The sequence below is a fragment of the Erpetoichthys calabaricus genome, chromosome 1 (genome assembly GCF_900747795.2).
Source record: "Erpetoichthys calabaricus chromosome 1, fErpCal1.3, whole genome shotgun sequence".
Classification (NCBI taxonomy): Eukaryota; Metazoa; Chordata; class Cladistia; order Polypteriformes; family Polypteridae; genus Erpetoichthys; species Erpetoichthys calabaricus.
This window is the reverse complement of record NC_041394.2, coordinates 178,234,312-178,257,556: the sequence shown is the minus strand read 5'-3', so window position 1 is coordinate 178,257,556 and position 23,245 is coordinate 178,234,312. Positions and strand designations below refer to the sequence as shown.

The following is a 23,245-nucleotide window of genomic DNA, read 5'->3' as shown; positions in this document are numbered from 1 at the left end:
GTGAAGCGGCTGGGATGAGAATCAGCACCTCCAAATCCGAGACCATGGTCCTCAGCCGGAAAAGGGTGGAGTGCCCTCTCAGGGCTGGTAGCGAGATCCTGCCCCAAGTGGAGGAGTTCAAGTATCTTGGGGTCTTGTTCACGAGTGAGGGAAGAATGGAGCGCGAGATCGACAGGCGGATCGGTGTGGCATCCGCAGTAATGCGGGCTCTGCATCGGTCTGTCGTGGTGAAAAAGGAGCTGAGCCGCAAGGCGAAGCTCTCAATTTACCAGTCGATCTATGTTCCTACCCTCACCTATGGTCATGAGCTATGGGTAGTGACCGAAAGAACGAGATCGCGAATACAAGCGGCTGAAATGAGTTTCCTCCGCAGGGTGTCTGGGCTTTCCCTTAAAGATAGGGTGAGAAGCTCAGTCATCCGGGAGGGGCTCAGAGTAGAGCCGCTGCTCCTCCGCATCGAGAGGAGTCAGATGAGGTGGCTCAGGCATCTGATCAGGATGCCTCCTGGACGCCTCCCTGGTGAGGTATTCCGGGCACGTCCAACCGGGAGGAGGCCCCGGGGAAGACCCAGGACACGCTGGAGGGACTATGTCTCTCGACTGGCCTGGGAACGCCTTGGGATTCTCCCGGAAGAGCTAGAAGAAGTGGCCGGGGAGAGGGAAGTCTGGGCATCTCTGCTCAAGCTGCTGCCCCCGCGACCCGACCTCGGATAAGCGGGAGACAATGGATGGATGGATGGAATTTTTAAACCTTGAATTTTTTAAATAACTGCTTGAATTACACCATTTTTGTCTTATTTACTAATAATATACACACACACATATACAATACATAAGCTACATATATATATATATATATATATTTTTTTTTTTTTTTTTTCAGGTGCTGGTCATAAAATTAGAATAACATGACAAAGTTGATTTATTTCAGTAATTCCATTAAAAAAGTGAAACTTGTATATTAGATTCATTCATTACACACAGACTGATGTATTTCAAATGTTTATTTCTTTTAATGTTGATGATTATAACTGACAACTAATGAAAGTCCCAAATTCAGTATCTCGGAAAATTAGAATATCAATTAAGACCAATGCAAAAAAAGGATTTTTAGAAATGTTGGCCAACTGAAAGGTATGAACATGAAAAGTATGAGCATGTACAGCACTCAATATTTAGTTGGGGCTCCTTTGGCCTGGATTACTGCAGTACTGGAGCACTGCTCAGGTGTTATGAGAGCCCATGTTGCTCTGATAGTGGCCTTCAGCTCTTCTGAATTGTTGGGTCTGGCGTATTGCATCTTCCTCTTCACAATACCCCATAGATTTTCTATGGGGTTAAGGTCAGGCGAGTTTGCTGGCCAGTCAAGAACAGGGATACCATGGTCCTTAAACCAGGTACTGGTAGCTTTGGCACTGTGTGCAGGTGCCAGGTCCTGTTGGAAAATGAAATCTGCATCTCCATAAAGTTCGTCAGCAGCAGGAAGCATGAAGTGCTCTAAAACTTCCTGGTAGACGGCTGTGTTGACCTTGGACCTCAGAAAACACAATGGACCAACACCAGCAGATGACATGACACCCCAAACCATCACTGACTGTGGAAACTTCACACTGGACCTCAAGCAATGTGGATTCTGTGCCTCTCCTCTCTTCCTCCAGACTCTGGGACCTTGACTTCCAAAGGAAATGCAAAATTTACTTTCATAAGAGAACATAACTTTGGACCACTCAGCAGGCGAGACGCTTCTGACGCTGTCTCTTGTTCAAGAGTGGCTTGACACAAGGAATGCGACAGCTGAAACCCATGTCTTGCATACGTCTGTGCGTGGTGGTTCTTGAAGCACTGACTCCAGCTGCAGTCCACTCTTTGTGAATCTCCCCCACATTTTTGAATGGGTTTTATTTCACAATCCTCTCCAGGGTGCGGTTATCCCTATTGCTTGTACACTTTTTTCTACCACATCTTGTCCTTCCCTTCGCCTCTCTATTAATGTGCTTGGACATAGAGCTCTGTGAACAGCCAGCCTCTTTAGCAATGACCTTTTGTGTCTTGCCCTTCTTGTGCAAGGTGTCAATGGTCGTCTTTTGGACAACTGTCAAGTCAGCAGTCTTCCCCATGATTGTGTAGCCTACAGAACTAGACTGAGAGACCATTTAAGGGCTTTTGCAGGTGTTTTGAGTTAATTAGCTGATTAGAGTGTGGCACCAGGTGTCTTCAATATTGAACCTTTTCACAATATTCTAATTTTCCGAGATACTGAATTTGGGACTTTCATTAGTTGTCAGTTATAATCATCAACATTAAAAGAAATAAACATTTGAAATACATCAGTCTGTGTGTAATCTATATTACTAAACCACAGTTAATTTATGCACGGCAGATGCACCGAGGCGCATGTGCACTGCGGCCTTTGCGCCTACCCCACAGTCCAGAGTCAAACGCAGCGGCTTCCCAAAACACGGCGGCGCCTGCCCCAGAGTCAAACGCAGCGGCTTCCCAGAGTCAGTAGGTGGCGCCCAAACAACACAACCTGTGAGCGCCCCCCGCCCCAGAGTCCAGAGTCAAACGCAGCCTGCTGCACTTGCTCTAATCCACTGTGCCAGTAATATAGATCACATAACGGTCACAGACTCAAACCCAGTGGCTTCCCTGACTCAGTGGCTGGCACATGAACACCACAACCTGTAAACTACACTTGCTGTGCTCCACTCTGCCAGCAGTCGGTGTCAGCAAAGGCAACAGAATCACGTCTCCACAAAACGAAACCGCTTTAGTACAGATATGCTTATTGAATTAAATGACATTTCCTCAGACGCACCCACCCTCCATGATATGTCATCCATCCAAATATCGGACGGAACAGACACTGATTGCCATTCTTGGATTTCTGATTCGCTAGCAAATCGCGGGATTACTTGTGAATGAATCTAATATACAAGTTTCACTATTTGAATGGAATTACTGAAATAAATCAACTTTGTCATGATATTCTAATTTTATGACCAGCACCTGTATATATGGAAGCAAAGGTCTGTGATATGGTTTGCATATTAGCAGCTGGAGACCCACAAAGGGAGAAAAATGAATCACGTATCATAAAGTAGTTTTTATTCCTGAGCTTTCAGCCCCTACCAGGAGCCTTCATCAGAGGATAATGCTTAGACTTACAAGAATCAAAGGCAATATATAGCACAATTTGTTTTTTAGGGTGGGGGGGGGGGGGGGTATAGGTTGTAATGTTTTATTTATTATGAACATGTTCTACTTAGGGCGGCACGGTGGCGCAGTGGGTAGCGCTGCTGCCTCGCAGTTGGGAGACCTGGGGACCCGGGTTCACTTCCCGGGTCCTCCCTGCGTGGAGTTTGCATGTTCTCCCCGTGTCTGCGTGGGTTTCCTCCGGGCGCTCCGGTTTCCTCCCACAGTCCAAAGACATGCAGGTTAGGTGGATTGGCGATTCTAAATTGGCCCTAGTTGTGCTTGATGTGTGGGTGTGTTTGTGTGTGTCCTGTGATGGGTTGGCACCCTGCCCAGGATTGGTTCCCTGCCTTGTGCCCTGTGTTGGCTGGGATTGGCTCCAGCAGACCCCCGTGACCCTGTGTTCGGATTCAGCGGGTTGGAAAATGGATGGCTGGATGGATGTTCTACTTAAGTTTGCATATGCTGGGTTTATGTCCAAATGTCTGTTAATGGCGTTTTTGTCTGATAGCCAAGATTCGGCCAGTTCTCTGGCATTTTTAGTACTGGCCTTAAATCTTACCTGTACATTATATATATACTGAAATGCTGGTGCATGTACTGTATCACATATACACACTCACATGTATTGTATGTTAGTACTTAAATGTAAATTGCTGTCTCACTTTTCTACAGACAACTACACAATCACAGAAAAATGCAATTTATAAATCAGTCATATTTTTTCAGTACATGAAATAAAAAGAGATCATACATTAATCTGAAAACTACTAGTGCTCCAGTTATTTAAGTTAGCTAAAAAAAGTACATAAACTCACCTAAAATTGCATTGCAATGTTTTTGCACACTTGGCCTACAAAGTACACCATTAGCATCAATTTGACATGGTAAAAGGACAACACACGGGGTGGCATATTGTAGATGGAGTGAAACACAAAGACGGCTCATTCGTAATAGTTTTAAGAGATACATTTACATATGGCAAACTTAAATGAACAGAATGAACAGTAGGATTAATTTGTGAAGGCAGGACTGATGCAATGTGGTATTTGGCCATGAATAAGGTACCTTTTAGAAAAAAATACATGATTTGAGTACAGCTATATCAAAATGCTGGCATGCATATTGAATCTCTGTGACACAGACACACTCTTTTATGGCATACACAAACAAAGAAAAGCCAGCCATTTATTCTTGCTTTTACGTATGTTGTTGGGTATATTTGTGCATTGTGGTGTTTTCACAGACCTGTAATATAAAGTGCGTAGCCAGAATTAATTTTGAAGTGTGCCATGCTCTTCAGTGCTCTGTACACCCAACATTTCCTATCCTCAATGTGTTCTCCTTTCCTCACGTCAGATTGGTGCTGGCTGTGTACTGCATATACAGATAGCTTTGCTGCTCTCAAACAATGTGCACACTCAGATGCTGGCTGCATACTTTGTATTCCAAGTAATGTGAAAATGTTACAAGTGAGGTGGCATTGTACATTGTGGACTTATTTAAAAGATTTTTGCTAGACAGGTTTCCTTTTAGAACAGTATTTATTATTTGGTAAATTTGTTCCCGGTTTGATTTAACTGCAGTTTAATAACTATTAATTATAACTATTCAAACATAACAAAAATAAAGATTAAAAAAAGAAAAAGAAAGTTTAAAATGCTACATTATTCATTTTGATATAAATTAAGTCAGAAGGACTTCATTTTAGATTTTTTAAAGTCTACACCATAATATAGTCTTATTTTCCAAACTTTTGCAAATATCATGTTGTATAATTTTGCTTATATCATCCAACCCTAAAGGGGGGGTCTAATGAATATTAATACCATTCAAAATGTAAAATATTTACCTTTTTGTTTAAATATGCTTATATACCCAAGGCATAAATGTTCACTATCACATAAACAGATAATGGTGATAACATTTTGTTGGTTTGGCTTCCACTGTGCAGAGGATACCTGCATCACCACGGGCAAATTTATACTTGTTTTGAAAAAGTGCAACATTCAACCCTCTGTACTGCTCCATTTTTCCATTAAACTGGGAAATAATGATTTCAAACTCGTGGTTTTTTTTTTTGTTTTTAAATTTGGTTTCACAAATAAAACAATAAATAAAGTTGTAAAAGTCATATGCCAGTGTTTGTCAACTGGGGCTCTGAAAAAACTGAAACTTCAACTCAAAGCAACATTTAGATAACTAACTTTGCCTGACTGCTACCGATTCCTTACAGCATGATACCATAATGTGCTATGTTTCCTTTCTCTACTGAAGGGTCCAAAAATGTTCACATTGTACTGTAAATGTATTCAGACTGCCCAGAATTATTTTCCAAAAAAAATCAAATGTGCAATTAAATGTAAGCAGCTACATGTCCGGAGTCGTATCATGTCCTTCATCCCTCCCACCTTTGATGCACACCAATTTGCTTACAGGGCTAACAGGTCTACTGAGGATGCTGTTGCTGCAGCTCTCCATGCTACCCTGTCCCATCTGGAGCACCAGGGGAGCTACGCACGTCTCCTCTTTATTGATTTTAGCTCTGCTCTTAACACCATCCTCCCTCACAGATTGGTGTGCAAGCTGCTAGCCCTGGGACTCCCGTATTCCACCTGTATATGGATTAAAGACTTCCTGACAGACCGCACACAAAGGTTTATGGAGGGCCCTCACATCTCCTCAGCCATCAGCATCAGCACCGGGTCTCCTCAGGGCTGTGTGCTGGGCCCACTGCTCTTCATGCTGTACACACATGACTGCGCCCCCACCCACCACAGCAACACCATTGTCTAATTTGTGGTGGGGCTAATCTCTAGGGAGGATGAGTCCGCCTACAGGGAAGAAGTGGAGCAGCTGACAGCATGGTGCATTGACAACAACCTGCTCCTGAACACAATTAAGACCAAGGAGCTCGTTGTGGACTTCAGGAAAAAGTAAACGGACATCAAACCACTCTACATCAGAGGGGACTGTGTGGAGAGGGTGTCAGATTTCTGCTTCCTGGGAGTCCACATCATGGAAGACTTGCCCTGGAGTGTGAATACAGCAGAGCTGGCGAAGAAGGCTCAGCAGACACTTCATTTCCTGAGAGTCCTCAGGAAAAATAACCTTCCCCAAAAACTGCTGGTGTCCTTCTATCACTGCTCTATTGAGAGTATCCTGTGCTACTGCCTCTGCGTGTGGTTTTCCAGCTGCACAACAGCGCAGAAGAAAACACTTCAGCGGATCGTAAAGACTGCCCAGCAGACCACCGGCTGTTCTTTAACCTCTCTGGATGAACTGCACAGCTCTCGCTGCCTCAGGAAAGCAGAAAACATCTTAATAGACTCCTCACACCCCACTCATGACACGTTCCAACTGTTGCCATCAGGCAAAAGAAATAGGAGCATCAAAACAAAAAAACAAAGACTAATAGACTAAATAACAGTTTCTACCCTGTTGCTATTAGTGCACTGAATGTCACCTAATCACCTCCAATGAAGCAGTGCAATAGATGACATCTTGTGCAATATATCTTGTGTTTCATGTGCAATTAAGGTCTTATGTTGAATGTTTTTGTTCTACCTTATTTCTTCTTATCCTTTGTTATCCTTTTGTAATTATATTTATTTATATTTTGACACCGCAGGGACTGCACCTAATTTTGTTGTATTTGTTACAATGACAATAAAGATATTCTGATTTTGTAATAGCTCAGTACTCCATCTTGTGGATGAAAAAAATACTGCTCTTCAGAAAAAGAATACAACAGAATCTTGGAAGGCATTCACATACCAAATATACATACCATCAACACAAAGGGAATTTCCACGATTACAAAGTGACACCATTCCACACCACAAAACTCCATAGATAAAAATATCAACAAGAAATTAATAGGCACACTATTATACAGGCAAAGCATGTAAAGTGTAAATGTTTTGTAAAATTGCATTACTTCCCAATAAATACAGGTCATACACAAGTAAGAACTGAAACAATATAAAATGTACAGTTTTGTGTAACTTTAAATTAGGCAGAATTAACTTGTCCTGCAAACATGGAAGAGAATTTTTCTGGTTCAGACAGTGGGTGGATGAATAAGGTACAGTACAATACTGGCAATGCTGATTGCAGAAGCAAGTTAAAGAACAAATGATTTTAACATTTTTGCCATTTTTTTTCTATGTGGGTGACTGGCAAAAATTAGAGTTACAGCAAAAACCAGGTATTACTATTTGAGTAATTTCTTGTAAATTTAAAATGCAAAGGTTGTACAGCTTCAAGTTAAAAAGGATTAACAACTCTTATTTAGTTAAAAAGGATTAACAACTCTTATTTAATAAACTGGTAAACCCAAATAATCAGCACTTAAAACCAACTCACACTTTACAAATATATGCATCAACCTTCATGCATGCAGATGATGTTATTCCAAACTTGTCCAGAGGAATGTCGACATACCTACAAAGTTTTGAACACAGACTTATCTGGATTGATTGTCCATGTGCTTCAAAAATCACAGAAAAGTGACATACCCCTCCTACAAATGTATACATGTGCAAACTGCAAACTCAAAAAAACAGTATGAAAGGATGAGCATCACCTGTGCTGGACAGGCACACACACTTAATGTCTGTAGAAGTTTCATATAACGAAAATGTGATGCTGGGCACCTGACATGTTGGAGGCATTTCTGAATGCTTGGCAATACCTAAACCTGTCCTTCCATTTGAGCCGAATTTAATAAAGAAAAGTTTGCTTATTTCTGAATTTGTCACATTTTAATTACCTAATCAAATGCCTATACCCATTTGTTAAAAACTCTTAAACTAATCATTGACTTGAATCAAAGTAATAATTGATTTGAATATATGATTTTTTTTTTTTTTTTTGAGTATAACATTACTTCAGTCATATTTAAGTCTCACATAAGGCTGTCATGATGTTTTGAGCACTGGATCTGCTAATCTCTGTTAGAGATTGTTGAACTGGGAAACTACCGAGTCAATTTTCTTTTGATATCCTCTCCAACTTTCATTGGAACATGAAATCTGTGTGATAGCCTAAATAAGTGAAAGGAATAATTAAGGCAGTCAGCCCAAAAATTACAATCAGAAAATTTTCAATATCTGGTACCAGCATAAGTTACCTTCACCTTGATGTTTGGTTTTAGATTCTTTGCTTTTTTTCGGTTTGGCTTCTTTTTTAACATTTTTAGGGTTTGTGCCTTTCTTCATTACAATTTCTTGGACTTCCCCACTTTCACAGTTGTCACTACTTGAATCTTTCGAAGATAAAAAATAAATAAATAAATGAATGATTGGTTAATTAGTCACTTAATCCCACCTCTCCATCAGAATTTCATCCATTGCTAACATATTGAGCAATTCATCCAGTAGTGCTGGATGCTGAAGACTACCCATGAAGTACTGTAATGGACAAAATCCCAAAACCAACACAGCTAAACATGTATAATGAAAAATTCAGAGACTAATCAACTTTATAATTTTTTTTTGTAATTTTGGGGTGAATTCAAATGCATAGAGAATTACATTTAGTTTGTGCAAACATACATAGACGATATTCACTATTGAATTGTTCCATCACATCCAGTTTATTTGTAAATTTAGATGACTTTTTACTTTATTTTTTAGCTATATTCTTTGAAATATTTTGACTGCTCTGCTCAACAAGGTTTTTCTACCCCCTTAAGTGTTTAAAAAAAACACATTCTTTAAAACATTGTGTAAAGTAGCCTTAACAGTGTTAAAGACATGGTGTTCAGAATATATCCACCAAATGAATGGAATTGTAACAATCTGGTTCAGAGTATTTCACAAAAGTAAACCTTATATCAGTGTTTTTCTGGCTTATTGGGTGCTGCCTCAATTGGGGATGTAAGGTCAATTAATAAAGTAAGAGACCTAAACTAGAACGCACATTAAGGCATGAAAGAGAAACTGCAAAGCTGTATGATATTTTTACATCAGTCGTAGCCTGACTTTCAGGTCTGCCATTTCATTGCCTTTGTATAACTTGTAATTCAAAAGACAAGGCTGACTAGAGATTTCTGATTATGCATCTAATGTCTCTACAGAAGCAGAAGATTTGTAGTGCAGAATAGAAAATGAGCCATGACAAAAACTCTTGTCAGCATTTTTGCATTTAAGTAGAGTGAAATATGCCCAGAAAGCTGCCGCTGATCATTAACTTTCATAAAGAGGCTACCTAGATTGCTAAAAATCTCAGTAGGGAGTAATTTAATTGAATAAAAAAGATTAAACAATTTTTATTTTAAATATGACCTTTGATTAAACTCTTACAGAGGTCATGTCTCCCTCACCTTTGAGATGAATATTCATTTACATCAGTATGTGAAATCTAACCACTAAAAGCAAGAAGAAAAAAAATAAGCAACACAAATAGCATGTTAAATCAGGAAAAAATATTAGGAGAAATCAAGCATTTTGGTGTAAACACAGATGTGGCCCCCAGAATGGGTTCCAGGCCCCTGTGACCAAGAATTGGATTAGGTGGATCTGATAATAGATGGATAAAACTACACAGTCTACTGTATATATGTTTCCTTCTGGATTTATGCAGTATTATGTAAAAGCAAAAATTCATCATTATTCTGGTGTACAGACAGGCAGATAATTTGTACCTAGGTGTCCGTCTCCTTTGACTCCACTATCATCCACAGGCATATTTCTTTGAGTTGTTTGTGCCTTTGCATCAGCCTGACTTTTGCGAAGGCTGGTAGAAGAAATATCTACAGTTTTGAGAACAAAAGAAATTTTTAAGACCATGCATTTTTTCTTACTGTTATTAGCTACTCAAAACCACATAGACACTCAACAAGCTGCTTCTTAATAAAAATAATAATAATAACAGTATATTTTATTTATACAGTACATTTCCCATGCTCACAGAACTTCAAAAAAAAAAGCACAATATTTGATTCAAAATGCACAGTTTACTCTACCTGTAGGTCTTTAGCTAAATAAGACCTGAATATACTCTTTTGTGAAATGCAAAAATTTACTATTTACCCATATTAGCCTCTGTACAGGTAAGTATACTGAATATCTGAATTCTGTCTGAAGAATTGTTCTATGCCTGACAATGAAGAAGGCAAATTCCCTCAGCTTGTATGAGAATAATATGACCCTTAGTCTACTGATGCATTTTACATATTTTAAAAGTCTGTTTTTATTAGTTTTTAAGATTTCTGTCTTCATATGTTCTACAGGATTAGAATGTTGTGTCAACACAAACAGCTTAATCCTTTGGCTTCAGATAGGTAAGCCTCTGCTACAGAAATATCAATGAATTTATGTTTGTTTAACCAGGGTAGTATTCAAAGACTGAAGTGAACATTTGTTAGTGGGACATGCTGATCTCTTCAGCTAGGTTTGGTCACAGATGTCTTCCTTCACCCCCTTTTTACATAAACGAGTCAGGCGGTAGGAAAGCAGGTAGATTTTAAACTGGTGCGAAAGGATACTTCTGCAACTTAATTATATAAAAACTGAAGAATGTTTTATTTGTTTTAGACAAAGCTCCATTCACTCACAAATAGTGTGGAAAGAAATGTATCCTCTCAGACAAAACTGACTACATTCTGAATTCTAGCTTTTTATATCAAGTCAAAAGTTCAAGTTGCTGAAAATCAAAAATAAACATCCAAAATATTCTTTTATTCCAATTGCTTAACAGTAAACTTTATTATAATAGGCAGCTGCCAGGTGTCTACAGATATTATTTTTGGCAAACACTGGTTGAGCATTTATGCTGGATTCATCTCAGTTTCTCTCAAAATTACTTGATATTTAATTATACAGTTAGGTCCATAAATATTTGGACAGAGACAACTTTTTTCTAATTTTGGTTCTGTACATTACCACAATGAATTTTAAACGAAACAACTCAGATGCAGTTGAAGTGCAGACTTTCAGCTTTATTTCAGTGGGTTGAACAAAACGATAGCATAAAAATGTGAGGCAACTAAAGCATTTTTTTTAACACAATCCCTTCATTTCAGGGGCTCAAAAGTAATTGGACAAATTAAATAACTGGAAATAAAATGTTCATTTCTAATACTTGGTTGAAAACCCTTTGCTGGCAATGACAGCCTGAAGTCTTGAACTCATGGACATCACCAGATGCTGGGTTTCCTCCTTTTTAATGCTCTGCCAGGCCTTTATTGCAGCGGCTTTCAGTTGCTGTTTGTTTGTGGGCCTTTCTGTCTGAAGTTTAGTCTTCAACAAGTGAAATGCATGCTCGATTGGGTTAAGATCAGGTGACTGACTTGGCTATTCAAGAATTTTCCACTTCTTTGCTTTAATAAACTCCTGGGTTGCTTTGGCTGTATGTTTTGGGTCATTGTCCATCTGTATCATGAAACGCCGAACAATTAATTTGACTGCATTTAGCTGGATTTGACCAGACAGTATGTCTCTGAACACCTCAGAATTCATTTGGCTGCTTCTGTCCTGTGTCACATCATCAATAAACACTAGTGTCCCAGTGCCACTGGCAGCCATGCACGCCCAAGCCATCACACTGCCTCCACCATGTTTTACAGATGATGTGGTATGCTTTGGATAATGAGCTGTTCCATGCCTTCTCCATACTTTTTTCTTGCCATCATTCTGGTAGAGGTTGATCTTGGTTTCATCTGTCCAAAGAATGTTTTTCCAGAACTGTGCTGGCTTTTTTTTAGATGCTCTTTAGCAAAGTCCAATCTAGCCTTTCTATTCTTGAGGCTTATGAGTGGCTTGCACCTTGCAGTGCACCCTCTGTATTTACTTTCATGCAGTCTTCTCTTTATGGTAGACTTGGATATCGATATGCCTACCCCCTGGAGAGTGTTGTTCACTTGGTTGGCTGTTGTGAAGGGGTTTCTCTTCACCATGGAAATGATTCTGCGATCATCCACCACTGTTGTCTTCCATGGACGTCCAGGTCTTTTTGTGTTGCTGAGTTCATCAGTGCTTGCTTTCTTTCTCAGGATGTACCAAACTGTAGATTTTGCCACTCGTAATATTATAGCAATTTCTCAGATGGGTTTTTTCTGTTTTCGCAGCTTAAGGATGGCTTCTTTCACCTGCATGGAGAGCTCCTTTGACCACATGTTGTCTGTTCACAGCAAAATCTTCCACATGCAAGCACCACACCTCAAATCAACTCCAGGCCTTTTATCTGCTTAATTGATAATGACATAACGACGGACTTGCCCACACCTGCCCATGAAATAGCCTTTGAGTCAATTGTCCAATTACTTTTGAGCCCCTGAAATGAAGGTATTGTGTTAAAAAAATGCTTTAGTTGCCTCACATTTTTATGCAATCGTTTTGTTCACCCCACTGAATTAAAGCTGAAAGTCTGCACTTCAATTGCATCGGAGTTGTTTCATTTAAAATTCGTTGTGGTGATGTACAGAACCAAAATTAGAAAAAAGTTGTCTCTGTCCAAATATTTATGGACCTAACTGTGGGTATAGGTAGTGTAGGTACACTATTAATGTACTATACAATTCAACTTTCTGCAAAAATATGATTAGTTCCTGTGTTTAGTTTGTTGTCTTTCATGTGAAGTTCTAGTCAGATCATGACACCCCTTCCAATAAATTAATTTCCATCTTGGGGAGAAAATATGGAACATTTTCCACGTAAACTGAACTTTGAACTTTTCTGTGCTGACTTGAAATTGCAAATATCATCCCAGTTTAGAATGTGATGCAAGTCTTTCTTGTCAGTATTACTGTTAGTTTATTGTTAATTGAAATCTTTACAGGCAGTGTTGTAAACAATTTGCATCTATAATGTTACAGAACATACAAAGCAGTTCTCAAACCTATTAATAAACCATCAAATAAATGAATAACAAATATGTCTAACAGATATAACCCCTCCAAACTCCCCATCTCCCACCACCTTCCAAACTGCATTCTGGCTGTCATTTAGAATATCATTGCCCTTAACAACTTATACTTTTTGTTGATATATGTACTCTGGTAAATCAGGAGTGTTTCAAATTGTCACAGCAGATCTGCTTATTTCAGCAAATAATTAAAAGGAAAATCTGACCACTAATATGCATCTCTCACATGGGTGTTTATGTTGACGAAATCTAAATATATTAAGAGGAATTTAAGACATACAACAGCAAAACTTAAACAAAAAAATTGTGGATCTGAATGCAATCAATTATGTGAACATTTACTTAGATGTTTTTTAGAATATTTTTTCAGTTTGAGTATAATCATGACTCATGAGTGTACATATTAAGAAATCAGCTATATTATTACCAGTCATTTTAACTAAGTTACTCAGTTAAATAAAAATAGAAAGTAAATGCTAAGTACAGTATGTCTGTAGGTACCAACAGTTTAAAATTAAATGCAAGTGTTTCAGACAAAATGTGCAAATATATTTGATAGATTGGAAAAAGAAGAACAAGATGCCAGTTTAGCAGATGCCCGAGCTCTGCAACCATCCCATACAGGGAACAATAATGCAAACCTTATACATAATGTATAATCTTTTACATTGAACTACAATTAACTCATTAATTAACTTGTTATATATGTCTTTGGGATTAAAACTTAGGTTCCAGGAGTTGCAAGATAGTAGTGTTAACTGCAGTTGCATCATGCCTTTTCTATTACAGAATACATTAAAGTGGACAGTTAATAAAAAATATGTGCTGTACCTGCAATTTGCATCTTAGATTTATGTTGTTTTTTCACTTTGCAGTTTGACTTTTTATTTTTTTTACACTTTGATTCCATCTTAAGATTAAATTCTTCATCTTCTTCACTAAAATCAGTGTCACTCCTAGAATCAGATTCTGAGCAAAAAAAAAAAAAAAAAAAAAAAAAAAAAAAAAAAAAAATAAGGAAATTAACCACTAATATCAAAGTATTATTATAAAGATTTTGCATTAATATTTACTTGCACAATAATGCAAAAACTGAAATATACCCCTAGAAACAGATCTACAACATAAACACTTATTTCCATTTCATATTTTCATACAAAAGTGTAGGTCAAAGTACAAATTTTATTTGTGTACTCCTTTATAAATTGGTTGCATTAGAATAAAAATGCTTGGGTCTACCAAAAACACATGGTTCAAGTAATATGGAAGGTATTTTCTACAAAAAAGAAAATTAAAATTATAAAATGAAAATGCAATCTCTCTTTTGCAATTTCATTTTCAAAGTCTGTGAGCAAAAATAATGCAAAAATTAAAATTACAATGAAACAACCTAATTTGCTATTTCATTTTCAAAGTTTATTTGCTAGAATGTTCCAAAAATTAAAATTAAAATGAAATAACCCCATTTCATTATGCATAAGGAGTACAACAGGGCTTAGCACACCACCCTGTGAGGGGCCAGTGTTCAGGATTGGTGTGAATAAAGGGATGCTGCCAATCTACACAGGCAGGGGTCTGCCAGTTAGAAAGTCCAAAATCAGGTTGCACAGGGTGGTCCCATTTTGACCAGCATTGTGGTCAGCCTTAGATTAGTGTTTCCCAACCTTGGTCCTGTGACCCCCTGTGACTGCAGGTTTTTGTTCTAACCAGATTCCTAACCAGTGACAACACCTGATAGCACTGATCTCATTTAATTAGCTGGTATTATTTTTCTTTTATTCGACATTCAGAAAAACACAGCAGCATGATTTTTACATTTATATGACATTTAGAAATATTTCTGCTTTTGCTATAGATTTAAATGCTTAACTCTCTTTTGTTGATTTCATTATATTTTGCCCTTTCTCTGTGCAGTTTTTCCCCCTTCGTTGTATCTTATTAATGACAATTAAAAATGAGCAGAGCAGACACGCTAGCAAACACAACTGAATAATCAAAGGCTGCAAGTACTTTAGCAGCAGACCCACTAATTAGTAAATAATGGATTAATTAAACAATTAGAACACCTGGAGAAGTAGAATGAAAATTAAGATGAAAATATTGTTAAAAAGAAAAAATATATTATTCCCATATAACTGCTTGGTACATTTTAATATATACAGTATATATATTTTTTTTCTCAAACTTAGTTTTCTAATTTCTACATTGTTCCCAAAACACAGAACTTTGGAAATAAACACATCACTTAATTAGCCCAGGAGTCCAATTAAAAACAGAAGCTGGTTGGAACAAAAAACCTGCAGCGACAGGGGGGGCCATAGGACCGTGGCTGGGAAACAGTGGCTTAGATGGAACAGAAGTGTTAAATGGTGAGATATAGTCAATAAATAGTAGTCTAGGATAGAAAATTTTCATTATTCAGGTGTGCCAAAATGGTATGAACATTGTGATGGATGGCCGGCTAAATATTCCGTCCCTCACCCCCAGGCCGCCAAGTGGAGCTCTCCCGACAGCATGGACGTTCCCCGAATTCCAGCAGGGCCTCATGGACTTTGTAGTTTATATGCACAGCCCTGCTGGATACAATGGGGGCCACCAGGAGTCGCTGTAGGGAGGCTGTCGGACTCTTACGTGCCCTATAACCCGGAGGTGCGTCATGGTCACATGACAGGAAGAAACAACGTGCCTCCGGGGTAAAGAAGAGTTTTTATGACCCAGAAGTGTTCCTAGTCACATGGACCGAGAGGGCGAAACACTTCCGGGTCAAGGACTATAAAAGGACTATGGGAAATCCCAAACGGGGAGCTGAGCTGGGTGGAAGGGTGGCAACGCATCTGGGAGAGGAGGATTGTGATTATTGAGTACTGTTTATTGATTTATTGGAGTATTGTGGAGTGGAGGGTGCTTTGTGCACAATTATTATTATAATAAACCATTATTTGGACTTTTATCTGATTTCTGACGTCTGATCTGAGGGTTCAAGAGGACGACCGTGCCTCTATCATTTCACAGTGGCGTTGTCGGTAGGATTCTCTGGCCGTCGGTTTGGCAGAGGACCTGAATTTAAAAAATTTCTGTGGACTGAGAACCCCAAGAAGACAGCGTCAGGACACTCAAGAAAACCACCATACTCCGTGGGCTGCGCTGCTTAATAGAAAGCCTCATTCAACATTGGTTCGAGATGGGAAAGAAGTCAGGAAAAAAGGGAAATACCAACTGGGTGCAGAACCTTACAGAGGCAGACACGTGCTTCATGCTTTCGCCCGAAGGATGTCGGGAGGAAGGTCAACGGCAGTCCGTTAGTGAGGTCGTGTGTTCCGAGATGGAACCAGACTCCCTGGAGGGGAAGGGGGAGGCGAACGAAGCAGCGCCGGAGTTAAAACAAGGTAAAGAGGGGCGGGACGTGACTGAAGGGTCTGCCGTTAAATTAGAAAAGGCAGATCTCAGTTGGCCACGAGCGGCCACCCGTCCCTCTAAAGACTCCAATTCCCAGAAGCCTCCGCGAAGCCCGTCAGAGCACATGCCAACAGCGGACGTACTCATTGGCTCCCGGCCGGCAGGTAAGGAGAATGAGGAAATAACCTTGCCTCCGGCCGAATTAAATAACTTTCTAGACGTGCGGGAGCTCGAAAAACTGATCGAGCCCGTACGAAGTATTTTTCAGGTGCTGACTGAGATCAAGAGGATCGTTGGAGACTTGGGAGCGTCGACCGAAGCCCCGATAAAGAAGGTGGAGGAATACCTGCGGCGGCTGGGTCGTGAGCGTCCCGTGTTATATAATTTGCCGGTACAGGTAGGAAATGCCGGTACCGTATATAATGAAATAGGGACGCAGTGTGAAATGGGCCCGCGTTTGATAAGTAGCGGGTGCCAAACCACTGCGAGCCCTACAAGAGAGGCGGAAACAATGACCGTTGGCTTAGTGGAAGGGTCGGTTGAACCGGAACAGCTGGATGGTGCTGTCTCCGTGAACGATCTGATCCTGAAGACACCGAAGCCGGTACAAATTAAATCAAAGGGTGTGCAGACAGCAAAGGGGCTCTTTTTTTCCAATAGAGAGACCAAGCTGTGCACAAGCCCCAGAGCAAACAGGAGATCCCCAAAATAAAACGCGGGTCTCCTGACAAGATGGAGAAACGGGCAGAGAGCAGCGGGGCGGCCGTAAAACCTTCCTTGGCGGAGAAGGGGGCGGAGACGGAACTGACAGAATTTCCGAGGTGTTTCCGGTCTCGTGGAGAAAGATGACTGGGAGGACGACGGATCTGTTACGACTGTCATCAGCCGGGCCATGTTTGGCGAAGTTGTCCTCGGAGGACAGGGGAGCGGAGGAACAGCCGATACACCGTTCCCCCTAGGTTCTCTGAGGGATCTAGACAACATGGCCAAGGCCCGACTGACGTGTCCTCCTGGAGGAGGACGTCCCTCGCGGGGCTGGACGCTCCGCCCCAGTTGGCTTCGCTAAGGGTGTGGAACTGTGGTGGATGGCTGGCTAAATATTCCGGCCCTCACCCCCAGGCGGAGCTCTCCCGACAGCATGGACGTTCCCCGAATTCCAGCAGGGCCTCATGGACTTTGTAGTTTATATGCACAGCCCTGCTGGATACAATGGGGGCCACCAGGAGTCGCGGTAGGGAGGCTGTCGGACTCTTACGTGCCCTATAACCCGGAGGTGCGTCATGGTCACATGACAGGAAGAAACGACGTGCCTCCGGGGTATAAAGAAGAGTTTTTTTATGACCCGGAAGTGTTCCTAGTCACGTGGACAGAGAGGGTGAAACACTTCTGGGTCAAGGACTATTAAAGGACTATGAAAAATCCCAGACAGGGAGCTGAGCTGGGTGGAAGGGTGGCAACGCGTCTGGGAGAGGAGGATTGTGATTATTGAGTATTGTTTATTGATTTATTGGAGTATTGTGGAGTGGAGGGTGCTTTGTGCACAATTATTATTATAATAAACCATTATTTGGACTTTTATCTGGTGTCTGACGTCTGATCTGAGGGTTCAAGAGGACGACCGTGCCTCTATCATTTCACAACATGTATTACATTTAATGTGTCCAATAACCAATCTTTCAAAGCATTTTATCAAAATTGGAGTGAATGCCACTGGAGTATTGTCATTTAAATAATCTACTTGTGTTGTCTTTGGCTAAGGGATCATTTTTATCTTTGTAAAGCAGGTGGAGACCACATATTCTTTCAGTGAAGTATTAAATATGGCTGTGGAAATTCCAGTTAATTGATTGCTATAGATTTTTAAGACACAACCCAAAATTCTATCCAGGCCAAATGGTTTATGGAGGTTGACTCTTTTAAAAATCCACAACATACACAGAAACAGAAGAATGAATTGTGCAGTACTACAGATTCTTACACCGGTTTCATTTTCTTGCTGTAATCAAAATGGGCACAGAAAGCATTAAATTATTCCAGGAGAAAAAATGTTGAAGTGTTTGAATTAACCTTTAATTCGTAATCTGTAAGCATCTGTAAAACCCGACACATTTTATGTGAATTACCATTAATGCTATATTCAGTTTCCTGCTCACCTCTGTATTGATGTTTAGTAACAATACATTCTTTCCTGGACTCATAATAGTATTCCTTTTATGTCTGTATATCACCAACCTGAAATCATTTTTTTCTGGCTCTAAAAGATACAGAAAGTAGTTTAAATGGGAAAGGTCCAGGAGATCGGCTAGGTCAGTGAATGTGGTTGAGTTTGTACTGGGAAAAACGCTAGTCAAAAAACAAAGTTTCAAAGACAAAAGCAGACCTCAAAAAGCTGTAGATTCAAGCAAAATAAAAGTTTGTTCGCAATATCTAACAGAATCTTAATCTTGAACAATATGTTAACTGGTGGGTCAAAATTTATGCCATTAGTTTAAATCAGTGATTCCCAACCACTGTGCCGCGGCACTTTAGTGTGCCATGAAAGATCATCAGGTGTACCGTGGAAAATTATCCAATTTCACTTAATTGGTCTGAAAATTATTTTTTATTTACTGCAAATAATTTGTCTTTGTTCATCTATGTGACAGTAGCTAAGTTTCCATCCAGTTTTTTGCGACGTTTTGTTATCGACAAACAGAATATACGTAAAAAAAATGTGCGAAATTTGCTGTCTCCAGCCTGTTTCTATCAAACTGGCTTTTTATCGATAAAATGGTGTGCGTGATGACGTCATCCCCCCCCCCAAAACGAACTGTCGCATAACTTTTGTTATATCGCGAAAAAAATCTGCCCTTGAGCCGTTTCCATACATAATTTTGTGTATGTCGCAAAATTATCTACCTTTTGTTTTCCACGTTACACCCCCTCCACTAAACAAAGAAACAAAGAAATGGAGAGATTATTCAGACAGTTTTTTGAAATTTGCCAGCTTACTGTTATTTCAGTTTCACAAATAATTGGAATTGTACATAATATCCGAAGACGACAGCAGAATGAAGCAGTTGCTTGTCTGATAGCCCTAGAGCTCGAAGAAAGTACCCCAGTGCGACGAAACCCACGGGTATGGGAGAGACGACGGAATAAGACCTTCTGGGAGGAGGTGGTGGAGAGACACTTCACAGAAAATCTCTGGCTGCAACATTTTATAATGACACGGCCGACGTTTGAGATGTTGTGTGGATTCATCAGTCCTGATGTTGCGCCCATCACAGGTTGCCACCGACCACCGGTTCCAACCCAAAAGCGGATTGCCATCGCCCTTTACAAGCTGACAACCTGCGCCGAGTATAGAGTAGTTGGAGAAACTTTCGGGGTTAGTAAAACTACCGTCCATCGATGTGTATATGCTGTGTGCACCGCTATTAAAGAAAAATTAATGCGGCGTTATATCAGACTTCCGACTGTAGCGGAGGCCAATGAAATTGCATACCGCAATTCCTTGGTGCATCTTGTGCCACAGATTTACGGTGCGCTGGATGGCACGCATGTGCCTATTCTTCCCCCGACGGAAGGCTACCGCGATTACATTAATCGCAAAGGGTGGCCATCTATTGTTCTCCAGGCCCTTGTTGATGACAGGTGCATGATACGAGACATTTGCGTTGGCACTCCTGGAAGTGCCCATGATGCAGCCGTGTTTGCAGCATCGGATCTGTACAGGTGAGCCTACCTTTCAACATCCCTTCTCAGTGCGATAACAACTGAATTAACCTGCTTCCCTTAAGGTTTTTAATTAAAACTGAAATTTGAATTAATACAAAATAACGACGTTTAATCAAAAAAAAACTCTCTTCATCAGACCATGAGAACCGCTCCGCCATTCTCGTTTTGATTGCACGTGATGAAATGTGACACATTTATTTGCGCTAAAGCCCTTTTTTCCGACAAAAAGTGTTTCCAATGTAGTTTTTGCGACATCTGAAGTATCGATATGGAATTTATGCGCTAAAGTTAAACGGAAAAATATTATGTCGACATGTACAACATTTTATCGATAATTAGCATTTCCATCAGCTATATCGGTAAAAAAACTTGAAGCGCTAAATATTTTTTCGCAAAAACTCTTTGGATGGAAACCTGGCAGGCAGACCAATTAAATACTCTTCCACTAGGTGGCAGCAGATGGCCAATTAATCTGTGTATCTTCCTGTTGCCATTCAAATAATAGAATTAGTGATGCTTCGGCTGTGACAGCAGTAATAGTGATGGATAAATATCTGAAAAGAAAAAGTACACAATCTGAACTGGGTCCTGGAGAAAATTGTGACCCAGATGAAGGCCCTAGTATGAGTAGTGGTCAGAAGAAAGCAAAAAAGGTGAGCTCAAGGCAATACAATAAAAGTTATCTATCCTTTGGATTTACTTTTACCAGGGAACCAACTGAGCCGATTCCATTATGCTTGGTATGTGGGGAAAAGCTGTCCAACAGTGCCATGGTTCCTAGCAAACCTAAATGCCATCGCCAAACAAACCACCCGTCACTTCAAAACAAGAACACAGACTTCAGCTTCGTGAACAGACTGAGAAACAGGCAGCTTTAGTGAGGAAAACCACAAAGATGAATGAGAGAGCTCTTAAAGCTAGCTACCAAGTTGCTGAACTCATTGCCAAATCAAAACAGCAACACAGAGACATTAATACCACCTGCCTGCAAAATTATTGTAAATGAGATGCTCAGCCCTGGCGCTCTTAAAGAAATAACCTAAATCCTTCTCTCAAATAACACAATTGCCAGACGTATTGATAACATGTCTGCTGACATTGAAAGGATCGTTTTGGAAAATATGCACGTCAGTGGAAAATTTGTATTGCAACTCGATGAATCTACGGATATCAGTGGACATGCACAACTTCTGGAAAATGTGCGCTTTGTAGACAAAGACACCATTACAGAAAACTTCCTGTATTGCAAGGAATTGCCAGAAAGAACAACAGGAAAGAAAATTTTTCGAGTTGTATTAGAGTACCTTGAACAAGGAAGACTTAAGTGGGAAAACCGCATAAGTGTTTGCACTGATGGAGCAGCCGCCATGTTCAGGCACACCAAAGGACTTGTAAGCAGAGTGAAAGAGGAACATCCAGACGTTATTGCGACGCATTGTTTTCTGCACCGTGAGGCACTTGTTGCCAAGACATTACCAGCAGACCTAGCTCCTGAATTGGACAATGTTGTGCACATGATAAACTTTGTGAAGACAAAACCTGTAAAAAGTCGCATGTTTGCATCATTGTGTGAGGAAATGAACACGGAGCATAAAGTGCTACTGCTGCATATGGAGTTCCGGTGGTTGTCCCGTGGCAAAGTTTTAGCCCGTGTATATGAGCTGCGGGAGGAACTAAAAGTGTATTTGACAAATGAGAGGTGTGATGACATTAAGTTGCTTCAAGTGATGAGTGGTGTGCAAGGCTGGCATATCTGGCAGAAATATTTCAACATTTGAATAACCTGAACACACAGATGCAAGGTCGAAATGAAAACCTGCTCACAAGTACAGATAAAATAAATGGATTTTAATTCAAAGGTGCAGCTCTGGCAACAACATGTGGAAAGTGCCAACCTTGACATGTTCCCACACACCCAGAAATGGCAAGGTATCAACATTACTGCACTGTTTGAGACAATAGGCAAGCATTTGAAAACTCTTGAACAGAAGTTGTCATTTTATTTCCCTTCAGTTTCCACTGATTGCCTTGACTAGGTTAGGAACTCATATAGCTCAACCGCAGTTGGAAAGGACATGACTTTGCAGGAGCAGACGAAAATAACTGTACTGAGAGAAAATTGGTTTAAAGCTGAGCTTTGTTGATCTACCATTGGACAGTTTTTGGCTGACTGCTGACAAAGAGAATCCCCATTCTAGCAAGCAGAGCTATTTCAGCCCTGATCCCGTTTTCCACAAACTACCTATACGAGCTTGGCTTTTCAAGCATAACTGCTATAAAAACTAAAAAAAGAGAGCGACTCAGAGCTGTTGAAGAAGATCTTCGTGTGTGTCTTTCTTCAATTCCTGTATGTATATCAGCGCTGTGTTCAACTAAACAGGCCCAGGTTTCACACTGAGTAATTAAGTAAGTTGTGAGTAAATTGAAACTAGAAGATCATTATATTTAATTACATATACATTTTGTGACATTTTTGTTTGGTGGTGTGCTGTGGGATTTTTCTAATGTAAAATATGAGCCGTGGCTCAAAAAAGGTTGGGAAACACTGGTTTAAATGATGTCACAAGCGATGCACACCTGGAAAACACATTGACACCCCTGTAAAAAACAATTATGACATCACAACTGAACACAAGCATATTTCAGCTTCTAAAGGACACGTTCTGGAGAAATTCAAGTGTCATGTTCAGATTCCTTGGGGTGAGTAACCCTCAATTAAAGCTTTACTTTGTCATAAAAAAAAAAATAACAGATCAGAACTCCTATAAAAACAGAACAAAAACTCCCATTGTACCAGAATTAGAGTAAGTTGCACTAAATTATGGATGTTGCTAGCGAGCCACAGATTCCTATTGGGAAATATGCAGATTGTTTTCATAGACACAGAGTCCTCTACACATTATTTTGATAATCCTGTTACACTGGTTGCAGACTCATCCGGATCTAATCAAGAATCTAGAAATATGTCCCATTTTATGGAATAAATACTAACCTTCAGCTTTTCCTACATCTCTTTTAATTAATTCCTCAAAATTCTTTAGTACTTTATGTTTCATGGAACACAT

General features: G+C 40.0%; 1 protein-coding gene across 3 annotated transcripts in view; it reads right to left on the bottom strand.

Annotated features, from left to right (window-relative positions):
• rad51ap1 (RAD51 associated protein 1) overlaps positions 1-23,245 on the bottom strand; it is a 47,097-nt gene that overhangs the window by 9,324 nt on the left and 14,528 nt on the right. For 2 of the 3 annotated variants that reach the window (XM_028809162.2, XM_051924514.1), the window contains exons 7-9: positions 13,896-14,033; positions 9,844-9,951; positions 8,329-8,463 (exon numbers count right to left, since the gene is read on the bottom strand). In XM_028809162.2, the coding sequence (XP_028664995.2) occupies positions 8,329-8,463; positions 9,844-9,951; positions 13,896-14,033 (381 nt within the window). The remainder of the gene's footprint in view (positions 1-8,328; positions 8,464-9,843; positions 9,952-13,895; positions 14,034-23,245) is intronic. The other variant, XM_051924509.1, reaches the window with a different exon arrangement.